Source organism: Mus musculus, chromosome 1 (assembly GCF_000001635.26).
Source record: "Mus musculus strain C57BL/6J chromosome 1, GRCm38.p6 C57BL/6J".
NCBI classification, from domain to species: Eukaryota; Metazoa; Chordata; class Mammalia; order Rodentia; family Muridae; genus Mus; species Mus musculus.
The window spans coordinates 86542621-86558381 of NC_000067.6; the positions used below are offsets into that span (position 1 = coordinate 86542621).

At 45.0% G+C, this 15761-nt stretch overlaps 1 protein-coding gene across 4 annotated transcripts in view; it reads right to left on the bottom strand.

Moving 5' to 3' along the window:
• Window positions 1–391: 391 nt before the first annotated feature.
• Window positions 392–15761, bottom strand: part of Pde6d (phosphodiesterase 6D, cGMP-specific, rod, delta) — a 39774-nt gene continuing 24404 nt past the window's right edge. Inside the window, exons 2-5 of one of the 4 annotated variants that reach the window (NM_008801.3) lie at window positions 4909–4997; window positions 4037–4162; window positions 3082–3187; window positions 392–963 (exon numbers count right to left, since the gene is read on the bottom strand). In NM_008801.3, coding sequence (NP_032827.1) covers window positions 882–963; window positions 3082–3187; window positions 4037–4162; window positions 4909–4997 — 403 coding nt within the window. In that variant the 3' untranslated portion in view covers window positions 392–881. Of the gene's footprint in view, window positions 964–3081; window positions 3188–4036; window positions 4163–4815; window positions 4998–15761 lie in introns of all 4 variants that reach the window. The other 3 variants (NM_001360817.1, NM_001360816.1, XM_030252232.1) reach the window with 3 other exon arrangements.

Here is a 15761-nt window from a genome sequence, read left to right on the forward strand (position 1 = left end):
TGGACTCAGAAGGAGAGTGGGAACTGGGGAGCCAGGCTATACCAAAGGGCCAGGCCTACCATTCTGGTTGCCAGATAACTTGAAATTGCTGTTATTTTGTGAAGGACAGTGAACTGACTCTGTGGCCCAGAGGTGAGCCCTTATCAAAGCACTCCTTGTGGTTTTCTGAGTCAGACAAACAAAGGAGCACTGCACAAGGGCGGTGCTCCCCCAGCCTCCTCACCATTGCTCTCTTCTGATGTCCAGAAGCAGCAGTGGAGGCTTTTGGGAATGAAAACTATCAGTCTAGTTCTGGAGGGAACCGTAGCTATAATCCTGTGATGTGAGAGATAAATATCTTCCTTCATGAAGATAGAGTCACAGTCCAGACATAAAGGAGATGGAAGCATCGGCATGCTAAAGACTGTAGGAATATTTTAATGCCTTAATTACATTATGTAATAATAATATCATAGTCTATTTTACAAGTTAAAGGTATGAGAATGTATGAAATACAAGTGGTAGGAAAAACCTAAATGGGTCAGAAAGGTAAAATTTTTTCAAAACCAGAGGCTAAAGAAAGCCTGTGGGGCCCAAGGAGGAGGCAGGCAGGTGACAGGCGCAGCGTGGCTCCTGGGAGGGTTTGTTCCCATGTTTGCGCCAGGAAGGAGTCGAGGCTTATCCCTGCCTTTGGCTGGGGTTGGGAGTTTAGTCTTGTCAGTGAAGATGGAGGTTTTGGGAGAAAAGCCACTGGCCGTCTATTCAGAGCTGGTTTCCTGGTGCACAGGTGGGTTCTGTGTTGAAGGAGTGAGTCAGCTGGAGTATCCCAGTCAGGTGTGCAGAGAACAAGTTCAGCTTCCTCCTGCCCCCGGCCAAATTCTTAGAAGTGCACACAAATTCTCTCAAACATAGAAAAGCCTCACTTTGGATGTGCTGACAAGAAGATCATCGTCAAAGAACTTTGTCTCTATGATGACATTGCCCCTGTGGGAAAGAACCAAGAGGGTAAAGAGAGTGCCACAGGCCAAGGTGCCCTGTCTACAGATGGTGTCCATTTGGGTGCTCTGGGCTTGGCACGTGGACACCTAGAGCTTGGGCCATTACAGTCCTTGTCCAGAGCTTGGTGTGGTGGTGCACATAACCCCAGTGTCCACAAGGCCAATGCAGGAGGATCTGAGTTCACGGTTACTCTGGACTATAGTGAAGTTCCATTTCAAAAGGAGAACAAAGCCAGGCATAGCGGTGCGCACCTTCAGTCTCAGCACTCGGGAGGAAGAGGCAGGTAGATCTCTGTGATTCCAGGTCAACCTGATCTATATGAGTTCCAGGCCAGCCAGGGCTGCAAAGTTAGACCCTGTCTCAGAACAAAAACAAGGCAAGGCACATACAGTTAAAGTGTGTCTATATGGGCTAGAGTCTGCAGGGTTAACTACAAATACAATTCAAGTGTGTCTATATGGGCTAGCCTCACAGGGTTAACTAGTCTCACGTGTGACCAGTTTGTTCTCAACTGAAAAAGTCAGGAATAAGAGCATGCCCTTCGTCTTGGCGCACTGATGTCTTTGCAGAGTGCTCTGCATACAGGTCTCATGGATACCTCTGGCTTGGTTCCTAATGGATGGCTGCAGATCCTGGGCAGACCTCAGGAAGGCAGCTTTTTCTACAATACTGAGTAAAGCAGACAGCTAGGGTGTGGCCTGCCTCGCAGTACTCTCCTGATTTTGGGTAGTGGCACCATCCTTTGTGAACAATCCCTCTTCTAGTGTCTGGGTCAGCTGAGTGACATCCCCCCCCGCACCTTCCCCCCCAGGAGTTACAGCATTCTATTCATGCCAACCAGATGCCCCCTCTCCCCACCAAAGCACCCTTCCTCAGCTACTCCTTGAGGAAGATTCTTGGCCTTGTCCCTTCCAAGCTGCCCAGGCGTCTGCTTGGTCTAACTCAGTTCTGTTCACCAGGATTTGATTCTGTTGTTTGTAACCAAAGAGCCTTACACGAGGCACCTGTCCAGTGAGTGATGGCATTTACTTTTCTGGTTAGATGGTTATCTCCGTGGCTGTGCCAGAAACTGAGCCTAGGACCCTGTGCATTCAGGCAAGAACACTCCCACTGAGCCATGAATGCTCCCATCTATAAAACGGAATACTGTTGCCATATCAAATCCCTTTGAGGGTTTAAAAAATATTTTATTTAAAAAAATAATTATTTTAAGGCTGGGTGTTGTGGAAGATGCCAAGACTTGGAAGATAAAGGCAGAGACAGGCAAATCTCTGAGTTTGAGGCCAGCCTGGTCTACAGAGTGAGTTCCAGGATAGTCAGGACTACATAGAGATCTTGTCTCAAAAAAAATTAAGAATAAAAAGTATTGTTATGTGTATGGATGTTTTGCCTGTGTGCAACACACATGTGCCTGGTGCCCGTGGAGGCCAGAGGAGGGTTTCATGTTCCATGGAACTGGAGCCACAGAGAGCTGAGAATTGCCTGTGAATGCTGGGACTCAAACTTGGATCCTCTGGAAGAGCATCCAGTACTCTTAGCTGGAGAGCCACCTCTCTAGCCCCTTTTATAGCTCTTTTATCCACTTGCTGTGGCTTTCAGGGAGTATCTCCTGCCAGATGAACTAGTGTGGCACAATTATATGTAGGTCTTAACTTTTTAGGCAACACTAATACTGAGACTTTCTTTTGGCAGTGAAGATCATAGAATTCACCTATGTTAAGCAAGCTCTCTACCACTGAAATACAACCCCGGGCCTACTGAAATATTTGAAAGACTCTATCTTGTCCCAAGAGAAAAAGGTTAGGTGGCAGTTACTGACAATGTTTTTATTTTTATTTTTAAATTTTTTTGTTTTTGTTTTTTTGAGACAGGGTTTTTTGTATAGCCCTGGCTGTCCTGGAACTCACTTTGTAGACCAGGCTGTTTTTGAACTCAGAAATCCACCTGTCTCTGCCTCCCGAGTGCTGGGATTGAAGGTGTGGGCCACCACTGCCCGGCCTGTTTGTTCTTTCTACTTTTCTGCCTGTGAGTAGGACCTGGAGTCCCGCCTGCCTGAATGCCTGTTCTAAGATACATTTTGAAGTCTACTGGGCCCTCACTCACGTTAGGACGCTGGCGGGCATCATCTGGGACTCAGGCGCTGCTTCTATCAAGGACTGCCAGGTGTTTGTGGAGTTAGGGATCACAAAGCCAAACTCGAAGAACCACTCTGAAGGAAGAAGGAAAAGCCAGTGAGCAGGTGCTACTTATGGGCATGGGGAACTATAGGCTGTGTCCCTCTCCTTTAGAGTGGGTTTTCCCTATCCAGAACCACAAAAGAAACCTATCAGATACCTCCTAAATCAGAGAGTTACACGAAAGGACACAGGGACACTCACAGACTCTCTTCTGATTTGTGCCACAGGCTGGCTTTTTTTCTCTTTTATTTCTTTTTTCTTTTTTGGTTTTTCAAGACAGGGTATCTCTGTGTAGCTCTGGCTATCCTGGAACTCACTTGTAGACCAGGCTGGCCTCAAACTCACAAGAGGTCCACCTGCTTCTACTTCCTGAGTGCTCGTATTAAAGGCGTACACGACTACACTCAGGGACACTGGGCTGTTCCTTATGGGTTTAATAGACAAGGATCGGGAAGGAGACATTAGAAGCAGCATTTTCTTAGGAGCAGCAAGCTCTGCAGTAAATCAGAGGTAGGCAGCACTCCAGTGTCTACGTGTTCTCTGATATTTTGAGTACTCAGTTCAGAGTCCTTCCCAGTCACAGCTTATGATGTATAGACACAACCCTATACTACACTTCATCATAAACTGCTTCTTCCAAGATCACATTGTAACAACACCACATCAGGCACAGGCACAGGCACAGGTACGGGCACCCAGGCTTCTCATATCAGAGAACTCAAAGCCCACTTTACTTGGTGTCCAGTCTTGTTTTGGTTCGTATTCACTGGGGTTTCCCAGTGCTGTAGAATGTAGAGTCCATTAGTGATAAGGTCAGTGCTTTCAGAGCACTGCCTGCCTGCTGCCCCCCCCCAGCTCCAGACACACATGGGGCAGAATACCTTCTAGGCATTGTCCTTTGAAGTAAACTTTTTGTTCCAGGCGGAATTTTTCCATTTGTTCTGCTGAAGAAAAGTTCAATTCTCGAGACACTGCCTTGCACTTGAGGATTTTCTTGGGCACACGGGCTGATGAGAGAGAGAGAGAGAGAGAGAGAGAGAGAGAGAGATTGGTACTATTCTAAATGAGAACCACAGATACAACACTTCAGGATCCTGGGAGTTCCTTTGGCTGCCTTAGAGAATTTGTTTGGATAATTAGCTTTCATTAAACGCCTTGGTAACTGCATTATGTTCCAGCTAAAGGCAGAGGGATCTAATTGGTCAGCACAGGAGACTCGTCGTCAAGGAACACCAGATTAGGTGTCTCCACAGGCCTCACCATGCTTTTGGCTGTGATGAACATCCTCTCTCTGTGCAGCTGTCAGAGCCTGCTTTATGCTCTGATTTCTTGAAATGATTTACCTTTCCTTTTTTCCTCCAGAAAGATAAAAATGAAAATTTTCTTCTGGAAAAAGTTGAAATATTATAACTTCCCTTTTCTTTCCTTTTTGAGACAAGGTTTCATGTGGTCCAGATTGGCTTTAAATTAACTATATAGCTGAGGCTGGCCTTGAACTCCTGATCTTTCTGTCTCAATCTGCAAAGTGCTGGGATTACAGGAACATGCCATCACATCCAGATCTGGGGATGGTCCAGAGCTAAGGTGGATTTGGGAAGTGAGAGAAGGAAATGTAAAAATGGAACAAGAAGTGTTCTCTCGGTTCACCTGCAGGGCTCACCTGTCTAGTAGCTGCGTGCTTACTTAGCTCCTTGATGCCAGGGTCTGTTCTGGCAGTGGGCATAGTTTGTACACTCAAGGGGCTGCAAAGTACCTTCATGTTCCACACCAGGGACAGACAGGTCTTCTGTTCCTTGCCAGAGTATCTTCCCTGTTTCGGCATCCCGAAGGTTCATCCAATTTCTGATCAAGTATGATTAAGGAGACTGAGGCTCTGAGAACAATCCCTGTCCTGGAACTCACTTTGTAGACCAGGCTGGCCTGGAACTCAGAAATCGGCCTGCCTCTGCCTCCTGAGTGCTGGGATTAAAGGCATGCGCCACCAAGCCCAGCTGACTCCAGAGGTTTTTAATCTACACCATGTTACATAACATCTGAGACATGAACTGGGATATAGCTCAGTGGTGGGGAGCTTGCTTAGTAGTTTCAAGGCCCTTCTTCAAATCTCAGCATTGAGAGAAAGGAAAGAACTCAAAGATAGCAACTAGAACTGGTAGCAAGGGCTAGAAGAAAGAATAGTGAAAAAAATCTAAATATGTCAGAGGAGTCTCATCAGCCAAAAAATGGTAAAAATATAACAGGTCAGATCTCAGGGTACCACCAAAGGACTAAGCCATACAGTTACAGTTCATGAGCCTCCCTCACTACTGCACAGCTCTCCCAGACCTTTTAAGTGTTAGGAGACAGCTTGACCTCTAGATCTCACGGTGGAAGTGCAGAACAGATGCCCAGTAGATGTCCTCTGACCTCTCTGACCTCCACAAAAGTACTGTGGCATATGTACACATGGAGAGAGACACACAGGCATACACACGCAACCCAGTCAGCCAAGAATCATCAGAAATCAAGACATTTACTATGAAAACAAAGAAAAAATAAGAGAAAAAATACAGATCAAGATGCAAAATTTTAAAAAAGAATATTAAAAAATAATAAAAAGATATCACTGGAGAGATGGCTCAGTGGTTAAAGTCTGTTGTACCTTTTGTCAGGGGTCCAGAGTTCAGCTTACAGAACCCATATGGGGCGGCTCACAACTGCCAATATCTTCAGCTCCAGGTGATCTAATGCTCTCTTCTGCCCCCCCCCCCCCCGACACACACAGACACACACAGACATGCAACATAAGTAGCACACACAGAAGCAATCTTTAAAAATGAGAAAGACATGCTATAACACAACTGCCAGGTGTTCTATATCACAGAATTTCTATATTTTAGTTGATTATTTTTTTTTGTGGTTCATGGCTGCTACAATTTATGGGATAATCAACTGAATATCTGTTTTAGTCAAAAATGGCTTCTAACTTATATATTTTTATTTTCTATGTTCTGTGTTTGATACAATAAATAAGATAGTAATAACACATCCAGAGAACAAGAAAGACTTCTAGAAAAAACAAGTTTTGGGACCAGAGTCAAGAAATCTAATGCAAAGGCTGGAAGAAAAATTGAAGAAAGCTCTTAGCAAAAATTAAAAAGAAAGAAATAAACAAAGGGTAAAGGCTAGAAAACAGGTGAGTAAAGACACAGAAAGGGATGTGGAGAGATGGCTCAGTGGGTAAAAGGGCCTGCTGCCTAATGGCTTGAGTTCAACCCTTGGAACACATGTAGAAGCAGAGAGCTGACTCCTGCAAGCTGTCCTCTTGATTTCCCCATCTGGCTGTGGCGCAAGTGCATGCCCAGTCCCACAGACATAATACATAAATAAATGGAGTTAAAAAGATATGAGAATTAGAGAATAGTCTATGAGGCCTAAGATTCAAAAACAGGAATTAACAGAACAGAAGCCAGATATGGTGGTACAGACCTGGAAAGCCGGTGCTTTTTTTGGTTTTTCGAGACAGGGTTTCTCTGTGTAGCCCTGGCTGTCCTGGAACTCACTTTGTAGACCAGGCTGGCCTCGAACTCAGAAATCGACCTGCCTCTGCCTCCTGAGTGCTGGGATTAAAGGCGTGCACCACCACGCCCAAAGCAGGTGCTTTTAAGGGAAATCAGGTGTTCAACTTTACACTGTCTACCTACTGAGTGTGAGGACAGCTTGCACTACATTGTGAGTTAGAGGCTAGACTGACCTTTATTCCCCCCTCCCCCAAAACAACACAATAATTCAATGAAAAAGCTTTTTTCTTTTTAAAAATGATTGACAAAGAAAATTATTGCTATAAGCAAATAAGCAAATAAGCAAAAAAGTTGTCTGTAAAAGATGTAAAGGAATATTCTGTGAAGTGGCTGAGCAGTTGAGGAAGCTTATCTGTGCCTTTTTTCTGTTTGACAACAAAGGCCATGTCACCCACTCCTCTGAGAGGCATGGGCTGTGCTGCCCCTCAGCAGTTAGGAGGTGTGGATCTCTCTTCTCCCATGTACAGCTGAGGCGAGCACATGGCGTAGGCTTGGACAATGGAGACCTTAGTTCTGGGGTCCTGAACTGGCTTTGCACATGCATTTGAGGCAGAGCTTTCTGTGTGAGTTTGCACAGACATCTGAACTTGCCCATTCCTGCTGTGTGGCCTTTTGGTGCAGGCCCTGGCCCTCTACCTTCCTGGCATTATCTTTGTCACACTCTTCCACTGTTTCACTCGAGGACAGCTGGGGCCCCTGCATAGCACAGCTACATGGGTGACAGGATGACATTCACCCAGAGAAGGTCTACATTTTTCTGTTACACAGAAGATACACAAGATAAGCCTGGGCAGTCCGGCAGGCTAGGTTTTTCGAGTGATTAGGTCAGGAGCCAGAGTTCCGAATGCCTTTTTCCTCTGGGTATGTGGGTCCTAACCAGTTCTCCGAAGTGCTTGACCATGCCCTGGGCCACTGAGTTCTTCTTAACCTATTCCGTTCACTTCCTCTGCTCTACATTTCAAATCAGTTAACTAATCTATTGTTCTGGGGATAGAATCCAGGGCTTTTCACATGCTAAGTGAAACTCTACAACTGAGTTAAACTCCTACCTTTTATTTTAAGTAACTGAATTTAAATGTAACTTCCACGTATAAACTTCTACTTAGGTCTCAGCACATGATTTTAAGTACTAAAAATCTGCCTACCTATCCTTGCATATGTAAGGTAGAGCTTCTCCATCTTAGATAGAGAACAGCTGACACTGTTGCCCTGTCAACCGACTCTGAGCTCAGATTTGGCCCAGATACCTTAAGCTCCAGATTTTTAGAAGACATTGTCCTTGCTTGGCCTACTCTGCAAAGGCCTCTCAATACCTCACAGTAGTGTCCCATGTGTCCACTGCAGCAACGTTCACATCAGACTGTAAGTTAAAAGAAAAGACCAAATACAAATGCAATTATTTCTACAACCTCTGACTCACAGGCAGCCAAGGCATTCTTAGCAAAAAGCTACAGCTCGAAAAAGCCTTAAAGAAATAGTCTTAGCTCAAGCTGCATCTGGATGAGAAAATGCCCCCGGCCCTGGTCAGCAAGAAAACTCTGGGATGCAAAAGATTTCTATTACTTTAAAGCTATGTGTATCTCCCAACAATTAAGAAAAAAGAGGTAATGAGTTGCAAGAGAGCAGCTGGAGAGGGGAAGCACATGGAGGGGTTGGAAGAACGGGAGGGAGAATGGTGTAATTATAATGCCAAGAATTAAAATAATGTGTATGTATGTGGGTATCCATGGAAGCCTAAGGTCTCTCTGATGGGGCCAGAGCTAAAGGTGAGCTGCCTGATGTGACCTGTGCTCTTAAGCTCTGAGCGATCTCCCCACCCCTTGTTTTTAATTAGGTGTATGTGTGTGTGGTTTTGTGTGGGCCTGTGTATACGAGTGCAGGTGCCCAGAGAAGTCAAAAGACCGCACTGAATGTCACAGAACTGGACATACAGGGGGCTCACAACTGCCTGTAGCTCCAGTCCCAGGGAATCTGGAACCCTTTTCTGGCCTCGACAGGCACTGCACACACACTGTGCACATACATACATGTGCACATACATACATGTGCACATACATACATGAAGGCAAACACGCAAAGGCATAAAAAAAGTATCTTGGTTATCACAACAACTTCCAGTTCTTTAATGTACCCTAATCTGAAAACTGCCATTGTGTAGATCTAGTGTTTCATTCCACAGTGATAGGGACTTGTCAGACTTTATCTACTAAAAATGACATGAAAGCAGATAAACACGAGTGTTCCATCTGAGGGCAGTAGAGTGGAAGTGACTAAGGCTCCTTCAGGTTCTGTAGCTTTAGGAGTGACAGATGAGGCTGGGGCTCAGTGCTTCGCTGGCTTCTCAATGTCCTGGGGTCTCTGGGTTCATTCTAAGAATCGAGGGAGGAACTGGGAAGAGGGACAGACAGACAGACAGACAGACAGACGGGGATGGAACTACCCCAACAAGCAACTGACAGGCCTGCAATCTTAGCATGGGGGAGGCTGAAGCACGATTGATTGAGAGATCTTGTCTCAAAAACAAAACAAAACAAAACAAAACCAAACCAAACCAAACCAAACCAAACCAAAAACATTTTGCTTTAGTAGCTTTTTGTTAAGCAGGATTTCCAGAGGAAAAAGAGACCTGAGTTTTGAGGCTCAAAGGTCAAGTCAATTCCAATTTAGAGTGAGGATTAGGCCAGCAGGCTTTAAAGGAGGGGTGCGGGACACTATTTATAAACAGCACTCTCTGGGTCAGCCAGGTCATCTCCTTGCAAAGACTTCCTGGTGCTGTGAGGAGGATGAACAGAGAGAGGCTCCCCTTGGAGGCCAGCACTTCTTGGTATTAGGACTCCTGCATTAGGGACAGACCAAGTAAAATGCCCTCACACGCAAAAGTACCAACAGCTTTAAAAATAAGCTTCAGGGCTGGTGGAGGTGTTTGCCACCAAACTTGACAACCCATCCCTGGTATCCAAATGGAAAGAGAGAAGCAATTTCCATGAGTTTTCCTCTGGCTGTCACATGTAAGCTGTGGTAGTCACATGTTTCCCCCCAACACACACACACACACACACACACACACTAAATAAAATAATAAAAAAATAAGTTTCAGGATAAAATAATATGTTTCAGAGCAAAGTCAAAGCTTGCAAAGTATCGAGTTTCCAGAAAGATAAACAAGGAAGCAAAGAACATGAAAGAATGGGAGGCTCGGGGCTGGTGAGATGGCTCAGTGGGTAAGAGCACCCAACTGCTCTTCTGAAGGTCCGAAGTTCAAATCCCAGCAACCATCCGTAATGAGATCTGACTCCCTCTTCTGGAGTGTCTGAAGACAACTACAGTGTACTTACATATAATAATAATAATAAAAAAAGAATGGGAGGCTCTTAGCTCACTTTAGCGCTCTTTAGGCCTTCACAGGCACCTGGACATGTGGTCCACATACATACTTGCAGAGATAGCACTCATGCATCAAGCAAGCAAGCAAGCAAGCAAGCAAGCAAGCAAGCAAGCGAGGAATGAAAGAGTTTAGAGGAGCTAATCCAGGAGCTGGAGCCAGAAGGAAGGGAAATACAGAAGGCAGTGGTGGAGGAAGGTAGCCAAGCCCCAAGGGAAAACTTAGGGTCTGTGAGAAAGCAATTAGCACAGCACTTCTCAACCTGTGGGTAGGGACCCCTTTGAGGTTGATTGACCCTTTCACTGGGGTCACATATCAGATATCCTGCATATCAGATATTTACATTATGATTCATAACAGTAGCTAAGTGACAGTTATGAAGTATCAATGAAAATAACTAGGGCTGGGGGTCATGACAACAGGAGGCACTGTATTAAAGGGTTGCAGCTTTAGGGAGGTTGAGAAACACTGAGTTAGAGGAATGGAGACCGGGTCTGTTTGAGAGATGTGAATGAAGGAAATAAGCTATAAGAGCTTTAAATATCTTCTCGCAGGTGTTTTGGGATGAACACATGGGTTCTAGGAGTCTTAGTTTTAAATGGAAACAGTCACATAAATTTCTATATAATGAACAGGTTGACTGAACATGCCAGAACCTCATTGGCCGGTTGAAGAGGAAAGAATGAGAGAAACCAGGAAAAGGGAAGAGAACAAGAGAAAGTGGGGAGGTCAGAGAAGGGAAAGAGAAAAGAAATGAGACACACACATAGGGAACAAGAAAGATGCAATGGAAGGAGTGGGGGTGTGGGAAGATGCATCTAGCAATGCCCGTCTATAGCTCAGAATGGAGACAGGCCAGGACAGAAGAGAACGATTAGGTCATGAGAGTGGTGCACCCAGGAGTGGGTTTTGGTCTTTATAAAGGGACTTCAGAGAACTCTCCCTGTACTTCCACTCTGTGAAGACCCATAATCCAGAAGAAATCAACTATTCTGGTACTGTCTCAGAGCTCTGGCTTCCAGAACACCAGGCATTTCTGTTGTGTATAAGACACCCTATCTGTTGTACTTCATTATATTAGCCTGAATGTACAAAATATTCCCAGTACACCTTAGCTGCTTTTTTCCCCTCATTTTTGTGTGTGGGTATGCATGTCATGTCACGTGTATCAGTTTTGTCCTATTATGTTGGCCTTGGGGAACTCAAAGTTGTTCTCCAATATGCATGTATCTGAACACACACATCTCTAAAAGCTTTCTCATTTTATTTGTCTATTCTGTGCGTTTATATGTGAGTGTTATGCTGCATGTGAGGAAGCCAGAGGACAACTGATGGGCGGAGTCTTAGTTCTCCCCTTCCTGACATGTGAGTTCCAGAAACTAGACTGAACTCAGGTCATCAGGTTTGGCAGCAAGCGCCTTCACTCACTGAGCCACCTTATCTGCCCCAACCCTCCTATCAATTTATTTGTGCGTGCGCTCTCGCTCGCGCGCTCACACGCACCTGAGTGTTTGTAGGCTCATACTGGTGCCCAAGAAAGGATCATCAGATTCCCCCTGGAACTGCAGTTATAGGTGGTTAGGAGTTGCCAAACCTGGTTCTTCTGCAAAAGTAGCAAATGTTCTTAACTGATGAGCCATTTTTCTAGTACCATGTCTAAAAACAATTTTTTTTGTGTGTGTACTTCATTATAGTAGCCTGAATGTACAAAACATTCCCAGTACACCTTAACTGCTTTTTTTTTCCACTTTTGTGGTGTGTGTGCATGTCATGTCATGGGTATTAGTTCTGTCCTATTATGTTGGCCAAAAGACAGCATAGGATTCCCTGGAGGCAAAGCTATAGGAGGCTGTCAGGTGCTTGACATGAGTGCTAGAACCGAACTCAAATTCTCTTCAAGATCAGTATCTGCCTTAACTGTTGAGCTGTCTCTCCAGCTCCTAGGTCATAACTTCTAAAACTTATGCCCTATTTCAAACATTTAAATTACATTTATTTGATTTGTGTATGTGTGTGGGTACTCAAGTGGAGTCCAATGATGACTTGTGGAAGTTGGTTCTCTTGTTCTACAATGTGGTTTCTGGGGATTGAATTCTGGTCAGGCTTGATAGCAAGTGCCTTTACCCACTGAGCCATCTTGGTGTCCCAATTATGCCCTAGTAAGAAGTATTATTCTGAGCCAGGTGTGGTGGCTCAGCATTTGGGAGGCTGAGGCAGGGCTGTTTGTTTAGGGCCAGCCTGAGTTACATATCAAATTCAAGGTTGGTCTGTTTTCTATATGTTATGTTTCAGAAAACCCGACTGGTGATGTAGCTCACTTATCAGTGTACTTTCCTCTGTGTGACTAGTTTTATGTCAATTTCAACAAGCTAGAGGCATCTGAGAGGAACAGCCTCAACTAAGATGCCTCCATGAGACAGGGCTGTAGGCCATTTTCTTAATTAGTGATTGATTGGGAAGGGCTCAGCCCAACCCTGGCCAGTGGTCCTGGGTTCTATAAGAAAGGCTGAAGCCATAAGTGCAAGCTAGTAAGCAGCACTTCCTTCTTCATGGCCTCTGTGTCAGCTCCTGCCTCCGGTCCCTGCCCTCCCTGCTCTGCCTTCTTTCAATAAAGAACTGTGTGTCATGTGGAAGTGTAAGCTAAATAAATCCTTCCTTCCCAAGTTGCTTCTGGTTATGGTGCTTCATCACAGCAATAGTAATCTGAAACCAGAAATCAGTGCCAGGATTATGAGCTATTGTTGGGACAGACCTGACCATGTTGTTTTTGGGAGGGTTGTGGAAGACTTTGGAAAATTGGGCTAGAAAAGTCACTGAGTATTGAAGAGCTCAGCGGGGTGTTCTGTAGGAGCTTGGAAGAAAGAATGTTGAGAGAAATGAAAACAAGGGCTGGCTTGCGGAGTTTCAGAGGGCAGTTTGAGAGTCTCGTAGAGACTCTTTAACAGGCCATTTGCTAGGTTCTGACTAATGGGAAATGAAGAATCGGCTGTGATCAACAGGAGACCAGCACCACTGATGTGAAACTTTAGCTTTACTGGGACAACTGATGCTGGTCAGCTGGTGTTGAGAAACTAGCCGTGTTTAAGGTCAGCATCACTCAGGTGAAATCTGGGAATTGTTGCCTCAGGGTCAACACACACAAGCTATGATGTTGAACCTTGTACTGTCAGCTGAACTTAGTAATGTGTAAGAATGATGCTGGTTTGGAAGGTCTGAAGAGGCCATGAAGAGCTGCTGAAGCTTGGCACTGAGAGGCCATTGGAGAAAGTGCAGCCTTAGAAGCAGTCAAAAAGAACTTGAATCGTGGCTATGAAGCCTAGGAGAGACTACTGGTGAAAGTGCAGCAGAAGACCCCAGTATTTTGGAGATGCCAGCACCACGGGACGACCACCAAGAACAGCTGCAGCAGTGGAGTGGAGCCAGCCAGAGCCTAGAAGACGAGCTGTGTGTGCTGCAGAGTAGAGCCAGAGAAGTGACCCAGGCCCTTTGGAGGAGCCCAAAAGATAGTGAGTGAATCACATACACTGCAATTATTTACACTGCTAAAACTGGTTTTGCTTTGTTCAGACTGTGCCCTGGTTCTCTCTTGGAATAAAGAAGTATTTTTTGTTTGTTTTTGTTTTTTGAGACAGGGTTTTTCTGTGTGGCCCTGGCTGTCCTGGAACTCACTTTGTAGACCAGGCTGGCCTCAAACTCAGAAATCTGCCTGCCTCTGCCTTCCGTGTGCTGGGATCAAAGGTGTGTGCCACCACGCCCGGTCATTTAAATATTTTTTGGTTTAACATGAGTCCACAGTTGAAAGATTTTGAACTCTTCAAACACTTAAACGTCCAGCTTTTTTTTTTTAATATTCAAAAATCTCTCTAAAAATACAAAGTCTCTTTAAGTGTTTGAATTTTTAAAAGGTTGGAATGTCTTATATTGTGGTAATGGTAACATTAACGTGAGATCTTGGGGACAAGAAAGGAAACTTCACTTAATAAGTGATGTTTGTGTGTCAAGCTGACAAGGGTCAACTGGGCTAGTTTTTACTTTAACTTGACCCAAGCTAGAGGCACCTGGATGGAGGAACCCCAGTTCAGAAATGCCTCCAAAAGATGGGACTATAGGGAAACTGTACGGCATTTTCCTCCTCCTAATGTGCACCAGTGTTTTGCCTGCATGTATGTATATGTACCATATGTGTGCCTGGTACCTCAGAGATCAGAAGAAGGTCTCAGATCCCCTGGATCAGAGAGTTGTGAATGACCATGTGGGTGCTTGGAATTGAATCCAGGCCCTCTGTAAGAGCAACAAGTGCTCTCAACCTTTTAACCACTGAGGCAATTCTACAGCTCCTGTAGGACATTTTCTTAATTAGTGACTGATGTGGGAGCGGAGGGCCCACAACTGAGCAGGTGGTCTTAGGTTCTATAAGAAGCAGGCTGGGCATGCTGTGAGGAGCAAGCCAGTAAGCAGTGCCTCTACATGGGCTCTGCATCAGCTCCTGACTCCAGGTTTTTGCCGTCTTGAGTTCCTCCTCTGCCTTTCTTCAATGATAAACTGTGATGTGGAACTGTAGGTTAAATAAACCTTTTCCTCTGCAAGTTGCTTTGGTCATGGTGCTTTATCACAGCAAGAGTCATCCTGAGATACCTGGACAGGTCCTGGAGTTGATTGTTAGCAGTTTAGAAATAAGTAGCATAGATACTGAAATCCTCAGTACAAATAACCTTTACAAATACCGTTTCCTTCCACACTTCTGTGTTTTTTTAAGACAGGGTTTCTCTGTGTATCTCTGGCTGTTCTGGAACTCTGTAAACCAGGCTGGCCTCGGACTCAGATCAGCCTGCCTCTGCCTCCCGAGTGCTGGGATTAAAGGTGTGTGCTGCCACCACTACCTGGCCTTTTCACTCCTCCACACTTAAAGCCCCTTTCCATCTGATTTCTTCACTGAGTTGCATTTTATCCTTTTAAAGCAGCAGAATCTAAATTGTGTCATTGCTTACAGAGCACCCTTTATGATAAGCACTTTCTTACTTTCAGTATCTCCTCTTGTAGCAAGATAAACAATCCGTATCTAAAACCATTTCCAGTATAACACTAACTGTGTGACCAAGAGAATCTCCAGTTCTATGGTAACTTAATGATAGCTGGCAAAGGTGGCCTCTGTCAATTTGTCACTATTATTTTCCCCTGCCTTAAGTCAGAGTCACAGGGGAGGCCTACGGAGCTGGTTGCTTTTGATTGGTAACAACAGCAGAGGCCGTGGATTCCCTCCCCTGCTCTTCCCCTGGAAACAGAGCAAGCCAAATAGCAGAGTAACCCAAGTAATATGACACGCCCTGAATCCTGTGGTTGCTACTTGGCAAATGTGGAAGGATCACTCAGATAAAGGGAAGGACATTCTGTAGATCTGGCTTGGCAAGGAAGTCTACCACGTTCTTCTCACACTTATCTTCTAACCCTCATTCAACTTCTAACCCTCTCCCCCCTCACTTAACACGTTCACTTAAAAGATCCTATGGTAGCCAAGCCTGGTTCTTCGGCCGTATAAGTACTTTGCTAAAACTCTGCCACTAGGCTACTTCCTAGCCCTAAAACAATAGTTAACAGCCCTACTGTGCCTCTGTTGACTACCTGGTTCTGATCATACTCTATGGTGATGTGAGACATGACCAATAA